At 38.6% G+C, this 25,418-nt stretch overlaps 1 protein-coding gene across 1 annotated transcript in view; it reads right to left on the bottom strand.

The window, feature by feature from the left end:
- Window positions 1-25,418, bottom strand: part of FRYL (FRY-like) — a 176,602-nt gene that overhangs the window by 103,559 nt on the left and 47,625 nt on the right. Inside the window, exons 11-20 of the mRNA XM_006872668.1 lie at window positions 22,692-22,795; window positions 21,668-21,776; window positions 18,596-18,682; window positions 17,617-17,788; window positions 14,395-14,527; window positions 13,107-13,214; window positions 6,454-6,691; window positions 4,315-4,497; window positions 3,981-4,067; window positions 2,008-2,276 (exon numbers count right to left, since the gene is read on the bottom strand). Coding sequence (XP_006872730.1) covers window positions 2,008-2,276; window positions 3,981-4,067; window positions 4,315-4,497; window positions 6,454-6,691; window positions 13,107-13,214; window positions 14,395-14,527; window positions 17,617-17,788; window positions 18,596-18,682; window positions 21,668-21,776; window positions 22,692-22,795 — 1,490 coding nt within the window. The remainder of the gene's footprint in view (window positions 1-2,007; window positions 2,277-3,980; window positions 4,068-4,314; window positions 4,498-6,453; window positions 6,692-13,106; window positions 13,215-14,394; window positions 14,528-17,616; window positions 17,789-18,595; window positions 18,683-21,667; window positions 21,777-22,691; window positions 22,796-25,418) is intronic.

Here is a 25,418-nt window from a genome sequence, read left to right as displayed (position 1 = left end):
AATGTTCTGAGCACTTGGCGATATAGCAATAAAATAAAAACAAAAGCCACAGTATCATTGTCATCATATAGGTTAGAACAGACACACATAAACACGTACAATAAAAATAAAACAATGTCATAAAGTTATAACTGGTACTAAGTATGATGAAGAAATCTGTGTTGGAAGCAGTACAGCCAGAATGTTCCTTACAAGTCAGGATTTTGAGACTTCATCTCTCATAATTCGGACATGTTATCATGGGAGGACAGCATGTTTTGTAAAGTGGAGGGTCAGCAAAAAATAGGAAGACCCTCAAACGAGATGGAATGACACAGTGGCAGCAGCAATGGGCTCAAATGGAACAATTATGAGGATGTTGCAGGACTGGGCAGTGTTTCATTCTGCTGTGCACAGGGTTGCTATGAATCAGAACCAATTCAATGGCACCTAACAACCACCACCAACAAAGCTGATGAAAAACATGGCAAAATGGGTAACGCTAGTAGGAGAGGGCCATTTTAAATATGGTCATGAATGTCTTGCAAGATAGCAAGTGTCAAACGTAAAAATAACATCCAATGTTATATATGAAACATTCAATACAAAACATCTCAGAATTCCCATCCCTCCCTCTGTGTGTGTGTGTATAGAGATATATAAACTCTCTCTCTCCTTCTCCCTCTCTCTCTCTCTATATACACACATACACACACACACACACACACACACACACACACACACATTGCAAACAGTTAGTTAAGGTGCTTGGTTGCAAACCAAAAGGCTGGTAGTTCAAATCCACCCAGAGATTCCTCAGAAGAAGCCCTGGTGATCTACTTCTTAAAACCCAGCCACTGGAACCCCTATGGAGAACAGCTCTGCTCTGACATTCATGGGGTCACCATGACACCATCAGTGTGAACTTCACAGCAATTCGTTGGTTGGTGTATGTTCATATATCTATGCATACACATGTGGTGCTGTGGGTTAATGCGCTGGACTGCAAGGTCGGCAGTTCAAGCTCACCAGCCTCTCCTCGAAAACCCATTACAGGGCCACTAGGTTACGACTTGGGCTGTGAACCGCAAGGTCAGCAGTTCGAAACTACCAGCTGCTCCGCGGGAGAAAGATGAGGCTTTCTACTCCCGTAAAGATTTACACCCTCAGAAACCCTGTACAGGGTCGCTATGAGTCGGTTCCGACTCCACGGCACATAACAACAACAACAAGGAGTGTTAGAACGGACTAGACATCACTTAACAACAACAACACACACATACACACACGCATTAAGTGCTGTCGAGCTGGTTCCAATTCAAGTGACACTATAGGGTTTCTAAGAAGTGACTGGTGGATTTGAACTGCCAACCTTACCTTGCAGTTAGCAGTCCAGTGTTTAACCTACAGTGCCACATTTAATTTAAAGCCTATATATGGAGCCCTGGTGTGAAGCTGGAAGATAAGCACTTGACCACAAGGTCTGTTTGAACTGTAAGGTCAGTGGTTCAAACTCCCCAGTCCTTCCTCGTAACCCTATACAGGGTTGTGATAGGTCGGAACCCACTCAATAGCAGTCAATAACACCAGGGTCAGCAGTTTGAATATCTCAGCTGCTCCGCAAGATAAAGATGAGGTTTTCTGTCCCCATAAAGATTGACAGCCTCAGAAACTTAACATAGGATCACTATGAGTTGGAACCTACTCAGTGTCATGCAAACACCAACCATATAGGTATGGAATCTTGGTGAGGTGCTGAAGGAAAAGCACTGCACCCTATGGTCAGTTTGAACACACCCTTCATTCCACTGAAACCCTAACACAGGGTCACTATGAGTTGGAACCAACTTGATGGCACTTAACAAGTACAAATTCTGTTTAACTGCTCCATCCTTAATACATCAAAACAGCATAACATATGATTTATACGTGGAGTCATAGGACTGCCTAATTTATACAACTTTTTGAACACGTTATTGAAATCTCACGATATATAAAATATTAATTTATGCTAGCAAAATAACTTACTTTATATCAACCTGTGGGGACAACAACTGAAGTCTTGTGTATGCAAACATCCAAGCAAAGCTCACAGCTGTAGAGCAGTGTTTGGGGAGGTTTTCTTGCTTTAAAAAACTGGAGAGACTTATAATCCACGGATCTTGGCCTTGGGTCACATGTGCAAATATCCATATATGTGATGGACTAATCACATCAAACTGGTGACTGATGGGAGAGGAGTTCCATTCTGCTAACGTTTGCAAATCTATTGCGCTAGGGCAATACAGCAAAGTAGTCTGTGTAGAGGGAAAAAAGGACTGGTTATTCCAAATTTCAATCTTTCAAAGCGTTGCCATGTAAGTTGCTTTAAACTGTCAGTGGTTTATTGGCAGTTTCTATAATGTAAGTTCTTAAATGGGTATATATAATGTTGTAGGGGGTAGTGAATCCCTGAATGTAAGCTTTTCTGAGCATGTCTGTTCATGGGCTTTTCTGGAGAAGGATTTTCATAACTTTCATTAATCTCCGACAGATTTACAAAGCAAAAAGTTAAGAAGCACTATTTATATCATTTCTATGTGGACATCCAACTTTAAGAGCTATGAGAGAACCAAGAGAACCCAAAGTGACTTGCATGCTGGTGCACCCAATATGCACGTGTGGGACACACTAGCAACCAGGCTCCTCTCTAGAGGTACTTACACCCACTCACTTAGGACATGGTTAGGTTAAGTCCAAAGGCCAGACTGCTACACGAGACTGTGATGCGTGAAAATAGAAAATAGTCACATCAGGTCACAAAGTGGAGGGTGACTGTATCATTACACAACCGCCAAACTGTACCGTTACAGAACTGTCAAACCACTGAGCATCACAGCCCAGCCAAGGCGACACATAACCAACCTCAGCCATCGTAGCCAGTATGGCTCTCACCTCACATCCTGGTGTTCGGTACAGCTCAGAGGTACATTGTTAAAGAACAATGGAGCCAGATAGTTATCTTTTTCATTCTTGTCGTCAATGTGAAATGTTAGATAATGAGATACAAGGGAGCTTGAAAAACTTCATGGAAAAAATGGAATTAAGAGATATTGGAATTTTCTTAAGAACTTTATGAAACCCCCTTGTAGGTGACAGTGAGAAGTGGGTATATTTGTAAATATTTCCTCAGTAATATCCTGAGCTCTTATGCTGAAGAGAAAGATTTACCTTCAGAGATCACTCAAACCAAAAATTAAATGGAGTCTTAAACTGAACAGAGACTCAATTCACTCAGTAAGTCACCTACAATGAGCAAATTTACAGACAACACACTATGAGCTGTGTACAGTAAGGCATGAATAATCTTTTAATTGAATTCTTTAAATTGTACATATTTTAAAGAATCTCTTTAGTTTATAGTTTTAAATGATCTGTGTCAAGTGTTATGTACAAGGTACACACACATCTTGTCCATGTATACCAAACCCAAAAGATACAAAAATAAGTAGATTTTGATAGTCAATCTTACAGCAAACAAAGGAAAACATAGTATGTCCAACCCTATAAAAAAAACTAAACTAAAATACCCGAGTAAGAAAATCTGCTTCAGTTTCTGTAGGAATGTTACTTGTTGACAAAATGTCTCCACTTTAATGAGTCAAATTACATATGGCTTTAGTATAAAAAGCGCTAAAACTCAAGTGGTAAAGTAAACCAAATCAATGTTTACTAAAGAAGCTGAGCATAATTTTTGGCTTTAGATTTCAAAAGAAAAATTTCTCCATAACGTTTTAACTAAGATCTTACATAGTAATCAATAATAACACGGATTTAAGGAAATCTTCTCAAATTGGAAGTTTACAGAGATAAATAATTTTTATTTCTGTGGGGAAGACCACTAACCACAGGATAAATAAACATCACTTTCCAAGTTTTTTAATACTGATTTGAAAGCACTTGACAATTAAAAAAATTACATTTTCTAATGCATAACTTTTGTCTGAGGGGATTCCATTTACCTGATCCGCTCCAGTAAGGTGGATGAAGCTCTCAAGAATCGATGGGCTCAGTCTGTCCATGACATCAATAGCCAATTCATCCTCCCCCTATACAAAAAGATATCATAGCACCAAAGTCACTTAGGAATATCACAGAAAAGTAACCAAACCTAAGTGCATACTGGAAATTGATTTAGCACAATGTAACTGGAGGCAGGATGGTTAGCGTCTATGAAAAAGACTGCTAAAAAGTGAGTTAGCGCTACAAAGTAGTAGAAAAATTGAGATACAGATGAACTCAGATAATTTTTAAGAATTTTCAACTGGACAACTAAATGCAACACCTAATTCTTACCTTAGGTATCTCCAAAAGTGCAAATAAAGTCCGTATTTCTCTAAGGACACTGACGGCTAATCTCCTAGTGGCAGGTCGGCTGCTACAGAGAATGACAAGTGCAAATCCTTCCACCACATGGAACACACTGGAATACAGACTTTTTTCCAGAGGAGGATGACATGCTGCTTCAGTTACTCCATGCTTGAAAAAGAAATTGAAGTTGAAAATAAAGTTAAAAGAAATATATATATGACATTTTAAATCACAGAAATTACAGCTATGGGTCTACCTGAGTTTAAGCATTTTAAAGAGTATTCAATTTGTAAAGATGTGATACTGTACCCAGTGACAAAGGTATTTTTAACAAGAAGCCTCAATAGGACTTTAAGAAATCACTCTTCAATACTGTTGCTATTTTGTAGCCTTTGAACCAACACGTCAGTTAACTTCAATGGAGAAATGAGGAGACTGGACTGAATCATTCCTTTTCAAAGAATGGACTAGCAGTATGGCATCATCTGAGAGCTGGTTTCAAAGAAAATCTCAAGTACCTGGTGATTTGTACACTGGTGAGTTTCAACTACCGACACTGCAATTCAAACCCACCAGTTGCTCCATGGAAACCCTATCCAGGGTTGCTATGTGTTGAAAATAACTCCCAGGCACTTAACAACAACATAATGTATATAGAATATTATAAATCAACCATTTGAGCAGATTATAAGGTTATAAGCCCTCATGATTCGTGGTTAAAGTGCTCAACTGCTAACAAAAGACTTGGTGGTTCAGACCAATGAGCATCTGTGGGGGAAAGATGCGGCAGTCTGCTTCCCTAAGGATTACAATCTTGGGACCCTTAGGGGGCAGTCCTACTCTGTCCCATAGGAACTCTGTAAGCCAAATAAATTCTATGGGAGTGGGTTTGGTGTTAAAGACATATAACATCGTACATCTGGAGGACTCGTACCACGGATAAAGCAAACAAATAATCCAAATGGCTGTGTTGTTGTGAGGTTCCTCTGAGCTGGCAATGAGTCCCAGTGACCTTACATGCAGCAGAGCGAAACATTGTCGTTCTGATGCCATCCTTAGAGTCATCGTTATTTGAGCCCATTGTCATAGCCATTGTGTCAGGGCCTTCCTTTTGCTTCACTGGCCCTCTACTTTACCCAGCATGATGTGATTCTTCAGGGACTGGTCCTTCCCAATAATATGTCAAAAGGACGTTAAGCAAAGTTTCATCATCTTCATTTCCAAGGCACATTGGGCCATTTTTCTTTCAATACAGATTTGTCTGTTCTGGAAGCTCAGAGTATATTCAATATTCCTTGTCAACATCATAATTCAAAGGCATCAATTTTTAGATCTTCATGCATTGTTCAGTTTTCGAAAGCAAATGAGGCAACTGAGAATACTAAGGCTTGGGTCAGGGGCACCTTAATCTTCAAGGTGGCATGTTTGTTTCTTAACATTCTAAAGATAGGTCTTTTGCAACAAACAAGCAGATTTGCCCAATGCAATACAGTATTTGATTTCTTGACTACTGCTTCCATGGGTTTTGATTGTGGATCCAAGGAAAATGAAATCTTCACAGAAACACACTGCTACATCGTTCTCTCCTGAACAGCTAATGGGTTTGAAGTGCCAGATTTTCAGTTCACAGGTGAGCATGTTAAACACTGTGTTACCAGGCCTCCTTAATCCAAATGGTTGTTGTTACTGTTAAGTGCCTTTGAGGTGGTTCTGACTCACAGGGCCCCCGGTTGGTGAATTTGAACCAAAAAAAAAATAAAAATAAAAAGCTAACCTTGCAGTTCAAATCAACCAGTGCATTATCCCACAGCACCACACCAGGACTCCAAATGTTACTCTATCAAAAATGTGTTTATGATACCACTTTTAACTAAATTGGAAACAGCTTAAATGTGAACTGCAAGTACCTCTCTGTCCTGTGTTCATTAAAACTTGTTACAAAAGGAAGAATGCTAGAAAGGTCATACACTCACAAACACGGCATACTTAACATCTGAACTAGAGAAATGTTCCATTCACAGGATTATGAATGCATTAAAAGTGAGTAACGGTGTATATTAACATTACTGTTGGACACTTATCCCTGGACTATACACAAAGGGACAATACAAAAGAATTAGGTACCTGTGAATCCTGGTTTTTGTTTTGCATTTGGGCTGCTTGTTTCCACTGATTTATTAACTGTACCAACATTTTTACAGCATTATCAAGAAGTGTGGGATGCACATCAGTCACCTCACGAACAATAAAATACACAAATCCTGAAAGAACATCTTCCCGCCAATCTGGAAAATCAAGCATTAATGCTTGCAGAGTATTGAAAGCCAGAGCACGCAGTTCTTCATCCATATGAATTGTGAGCCTACCAAGAACAAAATTCCATTAGCCAACTGGAACACCTGTTCAATGATGTCACATGCAACTCTAAAGTCTCGTAAATGTATGGTCTCTTGGTTTGTTTGTAAGGAATGTGAAGACAGGAAACAATGCTCACATGCTGGGACTACATTTATCTTTGAGCTAGTCTATATTCATTGTTTAAATTCACATATGAATATATTAATACTAGCTGGTACTTTTAACCATAATTCAGAATAACATGTTTGAGTATATTTCAAATATTTTATAAAACAAACGATATAAAAATAGAATTCCCTTTTTTATATTCCTTATTCCTTAAATTACCGTATGTTATCTTATCATTGTTGCTAAGTGCTATCGAGTCACTTCCGACTCATAGTGCCCTGCATACGGTTTCCAAGGCTTTAAATCTTTGCAGGAGCAGAAAACCTCATCTTTCTCTCATGGAGCAGCTGGAGGGCTTGAACAGCAGACCTTGTGGTTCGCAGTCCAGTATTTATCGTATGGACCCACCTCACTTCCAATGCTATCTTAAAGTCAATCAAAATTTATTTCCAATCACATCAGTATCTTAGCACACTCTCACAATGATTGATTCTCTTTTGTTGCCATGGTTTCATCATTTCATTTATGCTGCCGAGGTTATAGATAGACACATGTAAGGGTGATTCATGAAGAAGGAATACAACAAACAAAAATGGAATCAATTTAACAGAAATAATTCTTGAAGGTGAAAAGGAGAATCAATTCAAGAGTAATATTATATATGGAGTATGTCTAGGGAAAAAAATAAACAAAGAAAAAAGGAAACACTATTAATCCAAAACAGAAGACCTAAAGAGAGTTTAAGTCTAAGTGAGTTAGGAAAGAGACCATATCATGCTACCTTTTAAAGACATCAAAATAATATGGGAATTAAACTTGACTTTGGTTACAGGACTTTAAACAGAACACAGATGGAGAAGGATAAGCAAGAACACCATAAAAGATGTTGCCTCAGTTAGGTGAACAATATTCAATACTAGTTTCTTAAGTTTCTAATTTGGCTCTGAAGAAGGCTATTCTAGTGACTCACCTTATAAACAAATGTATCAGAGTTAGAAATTGCCTGAATAAGTATGGAAAGTTGTTGTTGGTTCTGACTCATAGTGACCCTGCACAGGGTTTCCGAGGCTATAAATCTTTACAGGAGCAGAAAGTCTCATCTTTCTCCCGTGGAACAGCTGGTAGTTTCGAACTGCTGACCTTGCGGTTCGCAGCCTGATTCATAACCACTATGCTAGGTAATATTAAAAATAATACCACAATTACATGCACAGGAACCACAGGAACCTGGGAGGATGGAGTAATCCACACTGACAAGAGGAGGAAAGTTGTGTGGTTTAGGAGAAAGGTGTTATCACAGTCTTCACCCTGATGAACTTAACTCTGTTGTTGCTGTTGTGAAGCTGCTCTGGTCTTCACTAATCAAACCTTCAACTGACAGTGAGGCTGAAGAGACATTTTATTATTGTTAGATAGACTTGGGAGTAAGCCACGAAGGTGACACTGGTGGTGATGGTGATTATGTGCCGTGAAATCTGTTCCGACTCATAGCGACCCTGTACAGGGTTTCCAAGGCTATAAATCTTTACTGGAGCAGAAAGCCTCATCTTTCTCCCATGGAACAGCTGGTAGTTTCAAACTGCTAATCCTGAGGTTAGCAGCCCAATTCATAACTATTACGCTACCAGAGCTCCTGAAAGTGATGCTAGCACATCAGAACTATAATACAGGGTCAGATTAAGGATCGTTAGCCCAGTATTCTATCTCTTGATAGTGATACCAAGGGAGATGATAGCATGCGAGAGGGTAGTGATTATCCCCTACAATGCTGACTTTAAAGATTATTTCAATATCTCTTAAATCTACAAATGTGTATTTATCTATGTTACACCTCTCTGTGTCTCAGAATATGTCATAATCTCACTGGCAGAACAATTACATGTACAAACTGGCTAATTAAAAGTCTACTAATTAACTTAGTTTAGAGATAGTATATGGATCTACAGATTTACAAGGCAACTCATTTGTTTGTTTGCTTTATTTTTAAGTAAAGAGGAGTTAGACATCACAATTTCAAATAGTAGGAAAAAAGGAAAAAACAGATTCCCCTAATTTAACTCTTCACTCTGGTATATCAACTGCTGTCAGTTGCCGACAAGTGAGTTCAGACTCATGGTGACCCTACGTGGATCAGAAGAGAACTGCTCCATAGGGTTTTCAAGGCTGTGACTGGTCAGAAATCAGGTCTGTTTCAGGATGAGTTAAAACTGCAGACGTTTTGGCTCATGGCTGAGAATTTAGTCATTTGTGCCACACAGGGACTCCTAAGGAGTGGGCAATGTTTCATTCTGTTGTACACAGGGCCGCTATGGGTTGGAACCGACACTACGGCACCTGGAAATTAATTAGTAAATGAATAGGGAAAGTAACAGAGAAAATAAACAAGTAAGCAGCAAAGCATACTGCTCAGATGCTTGCGCTTTCAGGAGATATCTCCACCCCTGTTCCTTGTAGATGCAATCTTATCTTGGTAGGCGGACTCAGGCTAGCTGAGTTCTTCAGGTGCAAAGTAAAAAGTAAGAACATCCACAAAGATGTAGGTGAGTTACTTCAGGTGCAAAGTAAAAAGTAAGAACAGCACTGAAGGGCAGTGGTTTACTGCCTCCTCCAGGGAAGCAGAAACAAATAACTCTCACCTTCTTTCCCTCCCTAATGTTGACATAAATCTTTGTAAGTCTGCAATTCAATTCACACACATACACACACACACACACAAAATATAAACAGATAAAAGATAGAATGGGAAAAGAATGAATTTATCTCCTGGTCCCACGTGTCAAAAGAAAACCTGCCTTTTTTTCCACAGAATTCTGTTGTTGGTGTTAAGTGTCGTAGAGTGGGTTCCGCCTCATAACAACCCTGTGTAGAGTTTCCAAGGAGCTGCTGGTAGGTTTGAATCACCGACCTTGTAGTTAGCAGTCTAGTGCTTATCCTACAGTGCTACACCTAGAGTAGACAAATAGTCTCTGTCTGGTTGTAGCCTGTAATAGCTGAGGGCAAGAGTGTGTGGTAGTGGTGGTGGTGTGCTGTGGAGTCAGTTCTGACTCACAGAGACCCTGCACAGGGTTTCCAAGGCTGCAGAACTTTACAGGAGCAGAAAGCCTCGTCTTTCTCCCGTGGAATGGCTGGTAGTTTCCAACTGCTGACCTTGAGGTTAGCAGCCCAACTGGTAACCACTATGCTAGAATTTACTTGTTAAGGCTTTTCTATCCAATGTCTTCCGAATTCCCACCAAAAATGGGTTGTTGTTGTTAAGTACCGTGGAGTTGGTTCCGACTCACAGTGACCCTGCACAGGGTTTCCAAGGCTGTAAATCTTTATGGGAGCAGAAAACCTCATCTTTCTCCTGTAGAACGCCTGGTATTTCCAAACTGCTGACCTTGAGGTTAGCAGCCAGATTTCTAACCACTAAGCTACAGTGAGTGTGTGGGACCATGCAAATAAGGTATACAGGACGAAGGCTGGGATTGGTTACTTTTGTCATGCAGTTATGTTTAAAAGAAGCCACTCTCAGAAGCAGGAACAGACAATCATGAAGGAAGAGCATGAGTGGCGTGTGAGATCTCTACCTAGTAAAGCAGAGGTGTGGCATGGAGAGTCAGAGCAGCTTCAGGCTCTAGGCCCGTGGAATGAGTAAAGCTGAGTGCTTTCAGGCAAGAGACTGGCTTGCAGAACGTGGCCTTTGGGTACTTATAGACTGACTAAAGGAGCTTTGTAACATTTGCCAGAGCAGATGTTATAAAGATTTCTCTCAATATGAGAGAAAAAGGTATTTCCCCAAAAGTATAAGGTTTAGTAGCAGTGACTAAGGGGCCTCATGTCTGTGAGGCTGAAGGTAAGAGTGACGCTTTCCTGACTAGAGAACTGCTGAGTCCTGAGCTTTTCTGAGCCTGAACTTCCCCAATAAATCCTTTAACAGTGACTACTGTCTTGACTTTTATGTGACGCTGCAGTGAATTATCAAACTCAGATGTGAAGCCGAGAGTGCTGTGGGAGAGATGGTTGGTGTCAGAATACGGTAAAGTAAGTTGTGGAGTAGAGGCATGTCTGACCCTCACCCTTTCATAGGAATTGGCCTTGGGCTGATACTGAGTTTGATTCTCTTTCCCCCTTGTGAAGCCAGAGGAAGGCAGGCAAGGTCTCCATGTGGTATTTTTATAGGGTGGTATACAGATATTTAAGGAGCTCTTGTAGAGTAGTGGATACAAATCAAGCTGAGAACTGCAAGGTCAGCAGTGAAACTACCAGCTGTTCCGCGGGAGAATGATGAGGCTTTCTGCTCCCATAAAGATTTACAGCTTCGGAAACCCTGGACAGGGTCGCTGTGAGTCGGACCGACTCCATGGCACATAGCCACCAGCCATATATGATATTTGAAATACTAGATGTTTTCAAAGCGGAGGAGAGGGGCTGAAAAAGCTTAGCGGTAAGTGGCTGGTAATGAGTACTTATCTTTCAGTTTAAGCATCACTGCTCTGTACAGTCATTGTACTTGGTTTTCTAGGAGAGGGTTGGCAAATGGGTCACATCCATACTAGTGACACTTTTTGCAAATGCCGTTGACCCACAGACAAAAATTCATGCAACCAAAACTCACATGGAATTTCTGACTGCACCCAAACTTAACTGGACTCCTGGTGTGGCGCTGTAGGACCAGAACTGGACTGTAAATCACAAGATTGGCAGTTGAAACCCACCAGTCGCTCCTCGGAAACGCTATAGAGTGTTACTCTGAATTGGAATCAATTTGATGGCACTGAACATAACAAACTGAACTAATAGCTACTCTTGACTGGAAACCTTACTGATAGCCTAAAGAGCCAATTAATGTATTTTATGTATTCTATGTATTATATACATTGCATCCACTGAAAAGCCGTTATTTTCAAAATGAAAGAAAAAGATATTTCCCCAAAAGTATACGGTTTAGCAGCAGTGACGGCTTCATGGTTTCTTTTTTTCACAGTGGTCCTTACACTGTGGTCATTTATCATGAAATAGCGGCGTCCGCAGCTACAGACCTCAATCTACGGTACACATCAAGCAATTCACCTTTTCCTTATAATACCAGGACTTTTCTTGGCTTCTTAGGCACACTTCCAGCATCACTAGTGTGCTTCATATGAATTCCAGGGTATTATTGAAGGATTATGGTATTGTAAAAGACACACGAAAGTCATGAGGTTACTTTTTATTGCGATACTCGATTTACTGGAACAATGAACTGCTCATGTGGAGATGTTTATTGTCATGTGGCATTTTGTTTAAAAAAATCATGTGGGCCTGAACTGTTTAAATCCATGTTGTTCAAGGGCCAACTGTAGTTAATATTGGAACACAGCTATGCCCATTCCTTATATATCATCTATGGTGACTTTTATTCTACACTGGCAAAAAAGACAAGTAGTTGTAACAGACACCATATGACCTGAAAGTCTAAAATATTTATTAGTGGGTCCTTTGTAGAAAAGTTTGCTGATTCCCAATCTTGGGAATTCTTAGCTTTTATCAACAAAGGGTGATCACCTCAACTTGGGAGTTAATTAAATTTAATTCATTAATTTAATAAATTTGGGAGCTAGTTTTAAAGACTTAAAGTCCGGTTGTAATGTTATTTACTCATTTCATCATGCTTTGTAAAGTGCAGCAGCAGTGACAGAGAGGAAGACTCTCCAAAAGATGTACTGATTAACACAGTGGTACCAACAATCGCCTCAAACATAACTGTACTGAGTGAGGGTGGCTCAGGAATGGGCAAAAGGACCATAAATCAGAACTGACTCGACAGCACCTAACAAGTAACAACAACATGACAGACCTAAAAGAAAGAGAGACAAAAACTTAACTCCGACGGGTTTTGCCCTAAGAGAAAAAGTGAAAAGGAAAATTGTTCAGCATCCTAAATTCAAAAGAAATAACTGGAGTAGTATACAGAATAATTAATTGCCTAACTGCTAAAAATCATATTATAAAAACATCAATCTCAGGGAATCTCTCTAGGCGGGATGCCTTTAAAATTTATTATTATTATAAAGCTTTGATACAGATTCCATATGATCATGTATAAAAACTGAAAAATAGGACTTACAGGAGAATGCAACAGAGTTTGACAAGTTAAAAATGAGTGGGGAAAGCCTGTTTAACAAGAAGAAAATGATAAAAGGGGAGTTTAGAAAGTAAATCAAATAAAGGACTAAAAATATCCTTACTACTTCTTCTTAGTGGTAACAGTAGCAAAGGTGTATTAGTAACTGAAAGAGATAGGGAGAGATAAAAATGAACATAGTAAATAAATAATCATTCTCATTTACCTTGCTAACAATTCAATGAGATCCGTTCTGCTCATGCCATCAGGAATCAGCCGTGGAATAGCAGCAATACATGTTCTAAACAAATCAATTTTGGGTTTTCTTTCCCCCCTGATAAAACAGATCATAACAGTTAGGATTAGTAAGAAGCATATTACATATGTGTTATGGGTTGAACTGTGACCCTGACAAATATGTGTTGCATCCTAATCTCTAAAAAAAGAGGTGGGGGGATTCTAATCTGGATGTAACCCCAGTTGGGAATATGGCTTTCTTTGTTATGCTAATGAGACAATATCCTTGCAGAGTCAAGAACCTTTCCCCAGAACCCACAGAGAGAGAGAGAGAGAGAGAGAGAGAGAGAGAGACAGACAGACAGAGAGAGAGAGAGAGAGACAGAGAGAGCATGTGCACCTTCCTCTAGAGCCAGTGGCCTCAATATGGACTTGTAGCCACCTAAACTGTGAGAACAATTTCTGTTTGCTAAAGCCACTTATCACTAGCGGCATTAATGTTATACAGCAGCACTGACTCTCAGAGGTTTTGTATCTGAGAGTCAGTTATTGCTTTGCATGAATCCAATAGGTACAAAATTCAGATTCCACAATTGAGTGAAATGACACCAGTCCCCCACTAACACATTCAAATTCGCTGACCACACAGTACAGAAGAAGAAGAAGAAAAAACCACTGATGAGTCAAATTCCAATTTATGGTGAGCCCACGTGTGTCAAATTAAAACTATGCTCCATAGAGTTTTCAATGGCACTTAACAACAACAACAATATAGAAAAGATGCTGGAGTGAGAAGCCAGGAAACAGTAACAGGACTAGGGTTCATGTACAACAAGATGCTGTTCCAGAAAACAAAACAAAAAACAAAAAAACCCTCCTGCTTCTCAGGAGACAAAAATAACAGAGTTGAAATTTTCAGGTTTTCTTTCTCAGTTGATCAGTGTTCTGGGAATCAGTTTATTTGTTGCACTTAATAATAAACCTATCAATCCCACACATCTTGAGCAACTAAGATTTATCTATCACTCAGTGGAGTAAGTAACAACACATGTGCCTGGGACCCAGGCTGGCTTTTGCTATCTATTCTGGTTTGACAGAACTTTATGAATGTTAGAAATTAAATTGAACATGTGGAGGAAATCTCTGTCAAAAACAGAAGCACATGAAAGTATAAGAGAACTCCAAAAGAGAAAGCAATGAAACAGGTCAGTAAGTACAGTGGCCTATATTTCATAAAAACGAAAATAGTAATGAAAATAAAATGAATTACTACATACGTAATCATATCTTCAGGCTCCTTATTAGACATCTGCACACTGGTCATACACATTGGTCTCCCAACTTCTTTGTCCAAATGTCTGAGAATGCTATCTAAAGCTTTTCTCACTTGAGGATAATAAACTGACATTCCTAGGGAGAAAAACCACCTCACAGTTATTAAATGTCAGAGATTAGATAAAGAATACTTTTAATTGCTTACTTTAACAAGTATCTATCTATCTTGAGAAGGCATTAACTATTGTTGCTACATGAGAGTGAATTTCAACTATGTTGCTGTTGCTGCTGCTATGTGCCGTGGAGTCAGTTCCGACTCATACTGACCCTGCACAGGGTTTCCAAGGCTGTAAATCTTTATGGGAGCAGAACGCCTCATCTTTCTCCCGTGGAACAGCTGGTATTTTCAAACTGCTGACCTTGCAGTTCGCAGCCCGATTCGTAACCACTACGCTACCATGCTGTTAAGTCGGTTCCATCCCTCAGAAACCCTATGTGCAACAGAAGCCTTGTTCTTTGTCAATGCCATCAGTGCACCTTGTTGTTGTGTTGTTGTTATGTGCCATCGAGTCGGTTCCGACCCATAGCGACCCTGTATAGGGTTTCCGAGGGTGTAAATCTTTACGGGAGCAGAAAGCCTCATCTTTCTCCCACGGAGCAGCTGGTAGTTTCGAACCGCTGACCTTAAGGTTCGCAGCCCGATTCGTAACCACTACGCGATCAGTGCACCTTAGACTTCTATAAGTACCACTGGCTTTTGATCATATGCTACCTCTTGAAATGGTTAAACATCGATCATTTCTTTTTGGTACAGAGACTTTTGTCACTGTACATCTTCTTTTGTTGCTTTCTGCACTTTTTCAGTATTTTGGCCAAAGAATCCTTCAGTATTGCAAATCAAAGCTTTAATGTTTTCCTCAGTTCTTTCAGCTAGTGAAATACTGAGCGTGTCCTTCCCTTTTGGTTTTGTAACTCCAGATCTTTACACATTTCATTATAATACTTGACTTTGTCTTCTTGAACAGCCCATTGAGATGTTCTGTTCAACTCTTGTACCTCCTCATGTATTCCATTTGCTTTAGCATCTCTACACTGGAGAAGGGAAATTTCAGAGTCTTGTTTAACATTTCAGTCTCTTCTGTTTCTTGCCATCTTAATGAATGATCTTTTGCTTTCTTTCTGTATGATGTTCTTGATGTCATCCCACAGCTCATCTGGTTTTTGGTCACTAAACCCTAAGGCATCATATTTGTTCGTCAGGTGGTCTCTAAATTCAGGTGGAATATATTCATGGTCATATTTTGGCTCTTGTGGACTTGTTTTAATTTTCTTTAGCTTCAGCCTGAACTTACATATGAGCAATTGACAGTTTGTTCCTGTCTGCCCCTGGCCTGGTTTTGGGTGCTGATATGGAGCTTTTTCACCGTCTCTTTCCACAGATATAGTCAATTAGATTTTTGTGTATTCCATCTGGTGAGATCCATGTATACAACTGTTTTTTATGTTGCCTAAAACAGGTATTTCCAATTAGGAAGTCATTGGTCTTGCAAAATTCTATCATGTGATCTCCAGCATAATTTCTATCACCAAGTCCATAATTTCCAACTACTAATCCTTTCGGTTTGTTCCCAAACTTTGCATTCTAATCACCAGTAATTATCACTATATCTTGATTGCATGTTTGATCAACTTCAGACTTTAGAAGCTGGTTGTTGTTAAGTACCTTTGAGTTGATTCCAATTCATGGAGACTCTGTATAGCATTTCCTAGGAGAGGCAGGTGAGCCTGAACTGCTGACTTTGTGGTCCAGACTGCTCTTGAGGTTGACTTTGTGGTCCAGACTGCTCTTGAGGTTGAGTGCTTATCCTACAATGCCATACCAGAATCCTTCAATTTCACCCTCACTGACTTTAGTGGTTGATGTGTAAATTTGGATAATAGTGGCATTAACTTGTCTTCCTTGTAGGCACAGGGATATTATCCTATCACAGGCAGGATTATACTTCATGACAGATCTTGAAGTGTTCTTTTTGATGATGACTGTGATGCCATTCTTCTTCAATTGGTCATTCCTGGCATAGCAAACCATGTGATTGTTAGATTCAAAACGGCCAATTTTCACTCTCTAATGCCTAGGATGAGACGACATGGGAATTCTGGTGTGGGGCTATAGGATAAAAGCACTGGACCACAAGGTTGGTTTGAACCACAGGTTGTCAGTACAAGCTCACCAGTCACTCCTCAGAAACCCTATACAGGGTCACTATGAGTTGGAACCAATTTGATGGCACTTAATAACAACACAATGCCTAGGATATCAATACTTATTATTTCCATTTCATTTCTGAAAACTTCCAATTTTCCTAGATTCATACTTCGTACATTCCTTGTTCCAATTATGAATGGATGTTTACGCCTGTTTTTCCTCATTTTGTGCGGATGCCCGTCAGCAAATGAAGGTCCCTGAAATTTTATTTCACTCGAGTTATTACGGTCAACTCTACTTTGAGAAGGCAGCTCTTCTTCAGTCATATTTTGAGTGTTCCTCTTGCAGCACTGTATTTGTCACTATTCTTGGGTTCTTCCTCATGTTTCAATATTCAATATTCTGGTGCTGACAGTGTTCCACTGTCATTCAAGTGGTTTCCAGTGGCTGAACATTTGGAAGTAATCCGCCTCTCCTTCTTCTAAGCCTTAGAAGCTCAGCTGAAACCTGTCTAAAATGGGTGACCCTGTCAGCATTCAAAATACCAGTGGCACAGCTTCCAGCAGCATCACACGCAAGATACCAGAATGTCACAAACTGACAGATGAGTGGGATATGTATTCTTCTTCCTGATGATACACTTCAATATATTGGGAAAATCATGCAAAAATAATGGAGAGAACTAAGTTCAGTTTGGAATCCTCGTGTAGCACTGTAAGGTAAGCACCAGTTTGCTAATCCTAAACAGGATCGATATGAGTCGGAACTGACTCAACAGCTCTTAACAACAACACAACTGATTTGAAGGAAGAACACAACACAGTGAATAGTATATAGAAAACTAAATGTTCAACCAGAAGACCTCTAAAATGAAGACCTATACTATGACAGAGAATGTATTCACTTTGAATGGCTGGATATACTTAAATACATACATTTTAGATTAAATCATAAAGCTTCTACAAAATGATACTAAAATGCATTACAAAGCACTTTAAATATTCCAAGTAACACTAACCTATGACTTTTGCTTCTTCATCTGTCAAGGTTTTATTGAGAAAAATTTTCTTCACACGAAGAGTATTTCCTGAGGGAAGACTAACCCCTGTTGTTGGCATTGGGGGTTCACCATCTTTCTGCTGCAAACTGTCTGCTATTACAAGGAAGACTCGGAGGCCTATGTTCATTCTCTTTAGAGAGAAAAAAATGTAGAAACCAGAATGTCATAAATTATCTTTGTTTCCCACAATAAAAACACTTCAAATAACGCAGGGATTTGAAAGGGTGCGTGTTCTGCTGTATGAATAATCAACAAAAACTAACCAATTTCCTGCAACCTTATTCACTAGTCCAGACATCAGAAATACTGCATTGATACCAAATTCTAAAATGCTACTCGTTCACTTCTCAGTCCAACTGGCTCTTCTATGCGCTATAAAGCATACTTCAAACCTCCTTCATTTTCCCTCTATTGTCCTAATATCCTAATAACCGCTCTTCCTCTTCTAAGCAGATAAGTTACCTCATTCATAAGAAGAAAAACCATCAACTGTCTTCAATCTTTCATTACAAAGCACATTAATCTACCTATAGCCACAGCTGTGCTTCCTCGCTTTTTCCCCATATTATGGTTAGGGGATGAGGGTCTTCCGAACTGTTAGCATCCCATCTGCTCTTACACTTTGAAAAACATCATATAAATCATCTTTTCTTTAAATCTCCAACACCTCAAACAGTGGCTGCCACATGTTCTGGGCTCAATAACTAATGAATGAATGATACGTCTTAAGGGATATTTCCAGTATTTAAGAAGAAGAAAACAGAACTCTTGTCATAACTTCTAGAGGTCAGCTGAGCTGGTTAACTTGGAAATGTTCCCTTCTTGAATCTTAGTTACCATGCTCACCATTAAACCACTCAGGTTATCAGAAAACTGTGCTATTAAAGTAAATAAATTAACAATAGTGTAGCATAGCGCATCATTACAGAATATTTACCTCCGGATTAATGGTGAAAGTTTTAGTAGATTTTCCAACACTTAAAAGATCAAATATTATTTCTTTCATTGCAAAATCCAAACGTTCCTGGAAAAAGAAAATCCAATTAATAAATCTTAACTGTAAAATAAATAGTATACCTAAGAGTTAGTAAACACTTCACTCCAGCAAAACTATAACATTTCTCTCAAATATCAGCTAACTTGGCTTCCCTTGGAGATTTCCTTCCTGGAGTCCAATCCTTTCTGTCTGAGTGTGGACTCAAAACTTGGTTAAGTCTGATAACTATTTGTCTTGGGACTTCATTTCATCATAATTGTAGGAATTCCTTTATTTTTCTCTTATACAGGATGTCTTTTTCCAGGACCCCTTCTTCTTTTTTGCTTTACTTCCTTGTTTTCGAGAATCACATCATGAGAAAGGGTTTAGGTAAACCACAAATACTTGCTAGTTTACATGGCTGAAGATAAACTCTTAGATTTGATAGCCTGGCTAGGTATAGAAAGCTAGGTTTGATAATTACTTTCTCTCAAACTTCAAAGAGAAAGAGTCATAGGGTTCTAGGCTCTACTCCTGGTTTTACAAATCTGGTCATCATTCTACTTTCCAATCCAATTTGACTTTATTTGATCTCCCCTCATCATGAAGCTTGTTGTTTATGTGCTGTCAAGTCAGTTTCGACTCACAGCCACCCTAATATAGGGCATCTGAGGAGCAGCTGGTGAGTCTGAACAACAGACGGGGTGGTTCAATCCGACCTTGAGGCCCGAAGCTTATTGTACAGTGTAGATATTCTTAGTCTTCAACGTTTGGAAATGTTATGATGATATTCATTGGTGGGAAACTTCTTTTACTCATTGTACTGGGCACATAAGGGTTCTCTTTTCTGGAATTTTCCTTTGGTTCTCAGAAAGGTGTTCTAAATAAAAAATATATTTAATTGTTTCCTCTCAATTCCTTTCTCTTTAAACACTTTTCATAGTCGCTCATTTTCCCTATTGTTTTCATTCCTAGAGAGTTCGGTCTACTCATCTTCTAATCTTCCCAATTCTTCTGATGATTTTTTTAAATGTCTATCTCTTAAATTTTAATGAAAAAAAAAAATTTCTGAAATTTTTTGTTAGCAACCTGTTATTTTAATTGCACATGTATGTTAAAAAGATTGAAAGTTTATAGATAAAATTTTATAGTTTCATTTCCTCCTTGACTATATACACTCATGCTTATCTAATTATCATTACCTCTGTGCTCCAATATATAGAAATACTTTCATTCTGTGAAACAATAATTATACTATGGATCATCTAATTTTCATAGTTTCTATCACCAAGGGCACATTGTTCAACTACTGGTCCTTCCTTTCTGTTCCCAACCTTTGCATTCCAATCACCAGTAATGATCAATATATTTTGATTGCATGTTTGATCAATTTCAGAGTGAAGAAGTTGGTAGAATTCTTTTATTTCATCCTCACTGGCATAAATTTGAATAACTCAACAACCTGTGATGGGCAGATGATACAACCTTGCTTGCTGAAAGTGAAGAGGACTTAATATATTTACTGATGAAGATCAAAGAGCACAGTCTTCAGTATGGATTACATCTCAATGTAAAGAAAACAAAAAAATCTCACCACTGGACCAATAAACACATTCTTATCAACGGAGAAAAGATTGACGTTGTCAAGGACTTCATTCTTCTTGGATCAACTATCAACACTCATGGAAGCAGCAGTTGTCAAGAAATCAAATGATGTATTGCATTAGGCAAATCTGCTGCACAAGACCTTTTTAAGGTGTTGAAGAGCAAAGATGTCAGCTTGAGGACTAAGATGACCTGACTCAAGCCATGGTATTTTCAATAATCTCATATGCATGCGAAAGGTGGACAGTGAATAAGGAAGACCATAGAAGAATTGATGCTTTTGAGTTATGGTGTTGGAGGAGAATACTGAAAGTAAAAAGGGCTGCCAAAAAAACCAACAGATCTGTGTTGGAAGAAGTGCAGCCGGAGTGCTCCTTGGAGGCCAAGATGGCTAAATTTCGTGTCTCATACTTCGGACATATTGTCAAGAGGGACCAGTCGCTGGAGAATGATATCATGATTGGTAAGGTGGAGGGTCAGAGAAAAAGAGGAAGACCCCCAGAAAGATGGATTGGCCAAGTGGCAGCATCGATGGATTCAAGCATGGCAACAGTAGTGAGGTTGGCCCAGGACCGGGCAGTGTTTCATTCTGTTGTACATAGGGATGCTATGAGTCGGTACTGATTCGATGGCACCTAACAACAACAACAACAACAATTTTCATAGTACATTTCAAAAAGAGTGCATTAAGTATGCTGGAATCATGATACTTAATCAGGAGGTAACTTCATTTCGTTTTCAAATCAGATATGCTTCCCCAGGGCTACTGCCCAGAAGGGACTATGATTAAACCTTGGGTTGCCTCACTCATTACCTATTTCAATCCCTGCTAATACACCTTCCTGTACTGCAAGGGTTAGAAAGGAAAAAAAAATCACAATTTCCAGACTCCCTTATAAAACAAGGGCTCTAGATTTCGATCCTTCCAAGTCGTATGCTCCTTTGAGACTCTGATTGGGAAATAGAGTGTGAGGAGAAGGAATCCATCTCACTGGAGGGGATCATGACAGAAGCAACATGACTCTGGTGACTCTATGTAGGGTTTCCGATGAGTGACTGAGGAGTATGAACGGCTAGCCTTGTGGTTCAAGCCGACTTGGTGGTCAAGTGCTTATCCTACAGCGAGAGCCACAACAGGACTCCTCACCTCTGAGCTACTTGTTGTTGTTGTTGTTAAGTACCTTCGAGTCGATTCTGACCCATAGCGACCCTGCATAGGATTCCTGAGGAGCAGCTATTTAGGAGGCAATTAAGTAGCATACTTTCTCTCTCACTCTTTATGGTATGCTATTATTTTTCTTCATTCACTATTAATAGAGGTTTATTTCCATGTTGATAGATACATTGTACAGCCAAAGTTAGGACTCCGCACTTACTACCATTTGTATAACTTACAAGTATGGACGTGCTGTTAGGGGAGGCACTCACCTGAGCAATGAACTGAATAATCTTCACAAATATATTGAGGGGTGTATCACGAGGAACCACACTACGTGAACCTTTTGGGAAAAGTGCTGACACTATACTCATAAGACGACTACAGGAAAAAAAACAACAGTTCAAGTAAGATCATGAAAAGGCATAGCAAATGAGCAAAAGTGTCTTCCTGTTGCTTTATTATATGACAAACACAATTTCTCTTGCTAAAAAGGAAACTCCTATTTCTCTTCAAGGTGTTTTACAATGCTAACTGTATGGGCTGCACCTCAAAGTAAAGAAAACACAAATCATCACGATTGGACCAATAAATAGCATTGGAGAAAAGACTGAAGTTGTCAAAGACTTCATTTAGCTTAGATTCACTACCAACACTCATAGACATTGCAGTCAAGAAATCAAACAATGTATTTCATTAATAAAATCTGCTACACACGACCTCTTTAAATTGTTCAAAGGCAAAGATTTCAGTTTGAGAACTAAGGTGCGCTTGACCCAAGTCATGGTATTTCCAACAGTTTCAAATGCATGTGAAAGTTGGACAGTGAATAAGGAAGACTATAGAAGAATTGATGCATTTGAGTTACGGTGCTGGAGAAGACTATTAAAAATTCCATGGACTGCTAGAAGGAAAATATATCTGTGTTGGAAGAAGTACAGCCAGATTACTCTTTAGAAGCAGGATGGCCAGGCTTTCTCTGTCTTATTTTGGACATAATATCAGGAGGGACCAGTTCTTGGAAAAGGATATCAGGTTACGTAAGTGGAGGGTCAGCAAAAAAGAGGAAGACCCCCAAATAGATGGCTTGGCACAGTGGCAGCAGCAATGGGCTTAAGATTAACGATTGTGAGGATGGTGCAGGACCAGACAATAATTCAATCTGGTGTGCATAAGGTCTCTATGACTCTGAAGTGACTCAATGGCACCTAAAAACAACAACAACTGAAATCCCATTTGCATGATATTATTTAACAAGACTTTATTTTAAATGAACCTTACAACAATGGCACTCACCTTTGAGTTACAGTGTTGCTTTCACATTTTATTCTAATTACATAAACCCACAACAATCTATACAAAGATTCCAGTGCAACTCGAGACATTTTCGGATCTTTATTCTGTTTAAAAACAACAAAGAATAAAAACAAACTTATTTATAAATATACTTATAGTCATTTAAAAGGTCATTTCAGTTGTCACCCAACAACTGAACGTCTTCTCCCCGTTTTGTATGAAATCTGTTGTTGTTTGCTGCTGTCAAGTCAGTTCCAAATCATAATGATCCTGTATAGGGTTTCCAAGGTGTACAAAGCTCGAAGGGAGCAGCCTCATCTTTCTCCCTCAGAGGGTCTGCTGGGCTAGAACCTCTGACTTTGTGGTTCACAGTTCAGTGCTTATCGTACACAGCCAGAGCACTCTCTGTATGCAATCTAAACTAGTTTGAAATAGTCAAGCACATATTTGGTTTATGAAAGGATATCCTGGTATGGAACCACAGGATAAGCACTAGACTGTTACCTGCAAATTCGGTGGTTCAAACCTACTGGTTACTCCTTGGAAACACTATGTAGAGTTGTTATGAGTCAAAACCAACTTGACGACATTTAACAACAAGTAGAGAGAGTTCAAACTCACCATAAATATAATTCTTATAACTTTCAAGACATTCTAAAAATAGTAAAAGTTTATTACTATTCCTAACAACTCTAAAGTTAGATATCAACTTTCTTGATGGTCAAAAGTTCACACAACAATGTTAATATTAAATGAAAGACACAAGATTACTCATTTTTTGGGATAATTCATTTGTAGCCCATAAGTGATTGAAATGAAGAATATCAAGTGATATATTTAATTTAAGAAATCATGCTAATGTACCCTTACAAGAGAGGATAGGCACAGTGTGTTAAGAAAATGGTCTCAGAATTGACCGAGTTCAAATCTAAGCTTACCTTTAGAAACTGCTACATCTCTTTGTGCTACAGTTTCTTATCTTTAAAAAAGGAGATAAAATAGTACCTTCTAAAGAAGTGAATGTGTAACGTACTCCAAATTATGTCTGGAATATGCTAAATGCTTAACAAATGTTAAGCATTTATTTTAACTCAGATTTCAAATCAGACAATGATTACATTTCAATCATAATTTGATCAACAAACCTTTGTTTCTCATTCTACCTGCTATAAAAAATGAACTTCTCAGATGGCATGAGTCGTATAGTGAGATTTTTATTGTGAACTTTGAAAATGTAGATAATTATCATGTTTATTAGGAGTAACTCTATATAGCTATTAGTTGGTTTGAAAGATTCCTTATTGTAAAACAATTGTTTTATACATACCAAATGACAAAAGAGAATGTTTTTTTTTTTTAATACCTAATACTTTCTTTGAGCCATTCTCTTTCATGTTTTCCTCTGGTAGCGTATTGGTTACGAATCGGACTGCGAACTGCAAGGTCAGCAGTTCAAAACTACCAGCTGTTTCACGGGGAAAAGATGAGGGTCTCTGCTCCCATAATGATTTACAGCTTCGGAAACCCTGTACAGGGTCACTGTGAGTTGGAACCGATTCCATGGCACATAACCAACCAACCAACCAAGGTATAGAAAAATGAGTGTACTACTTGATTAAAAAGTAAAGCCAAAAAATATAACTGAGACTGTTTCTAAAATAGAAAACCATTTAGAAAATATAATGATATATTTTGTACATCTTTCTATACCAAGATTTAATAGCATTAAGAATGGGAAATCAATTACTCTGTTGGTCAGCTTTATGTATTTACTTTTGAATGGACAGAGATTTACAAATGAATGTCTCTAGTGACACCAATTCTTCTATTGCTACCTTCTGAATGTCTGATACATCTGCTGCTGTCCACCTACCACCAGGCAGGCTAGTCAAGGCTGCTGGTCCCGTCTCTATGCCTCCACATCAATCCAGATCCCGAACCATCCCCAATTTCAAAAAACGCTTCCCACGTTGTACCCCTGTGTCTACATAACCCAAAGTTAACAAAACATCAAGCCTGCATTTTAAAAAGCAGTTAAAACTTATTTGGCTAAAAGTATCTTGTTACTTTTGGACGTTAAGAATGCTGTCAATATACACTCTGATTTTTAAAGCTACAGAAGATCTAAGTGAAATTTTAGCGAGATTTTATTAATCAGCTACAAGACAATATAATGAATCTCAGACGCAGGCAACCATTATACTGTAGCGGCAATAATTTTTTTAAATGTCAAATTAAAAAATGTGGAATTATAGAAAATATTTACTATTATATGTATTATACACAGCTTAGAGTAATTACTAGATCACCCTAAATAATTTAATAGGAATGACTAATGTTAACAACCAAGTTTTTGTAGTAATATTGTTAAACAAAACCTTATTTTTCTCTTTTAATCTATGATATCAAATAACACAGTAGGAATCCAATTCGTTACACTTACACTCCACATAATACTTTGCCATTTTTTAAATATTTTATTTTTAAAATGTGATCAGTAAAAGTTATACTTTAAAAATACTGAAACCCTATAATCCATGTTTTAAAAAACAAAACAAACATTTCCATGTAAATTGTGAAACATGAAAATAGTTGGACTCTTTGATATTAAGAGATGAGGTGTTAGCATGAAAAAAGTTCGGTTTTCAAAATTTTCTAAGACGGAAATGTTTAACAAAGCAGAATTACTGCAGCATGCCAGAACAACAAGGCGAAAATTGACAGAAA

Source organism: Chrysochloris asiatica, unplaced genomic scaffold (assembly GCF_000296735.1).
Source record: "Chrysochloris asiatica unplaced genomic scaffold, ChrAsi1.0 scaffold00209, whole genome shotgun sequence".
NCBI classification, from domain to species: Eukaryota; Metazoa; Chordata; class Mammalia; order Afrosoricida; family Chrysochloridae; genus Chrysochloris; species Chrysochloris asiatica.
Note: the sequence above shows the minus strand (reverse complement) of the source record. Positions and strands in the feature narration are given on the sequence as shown.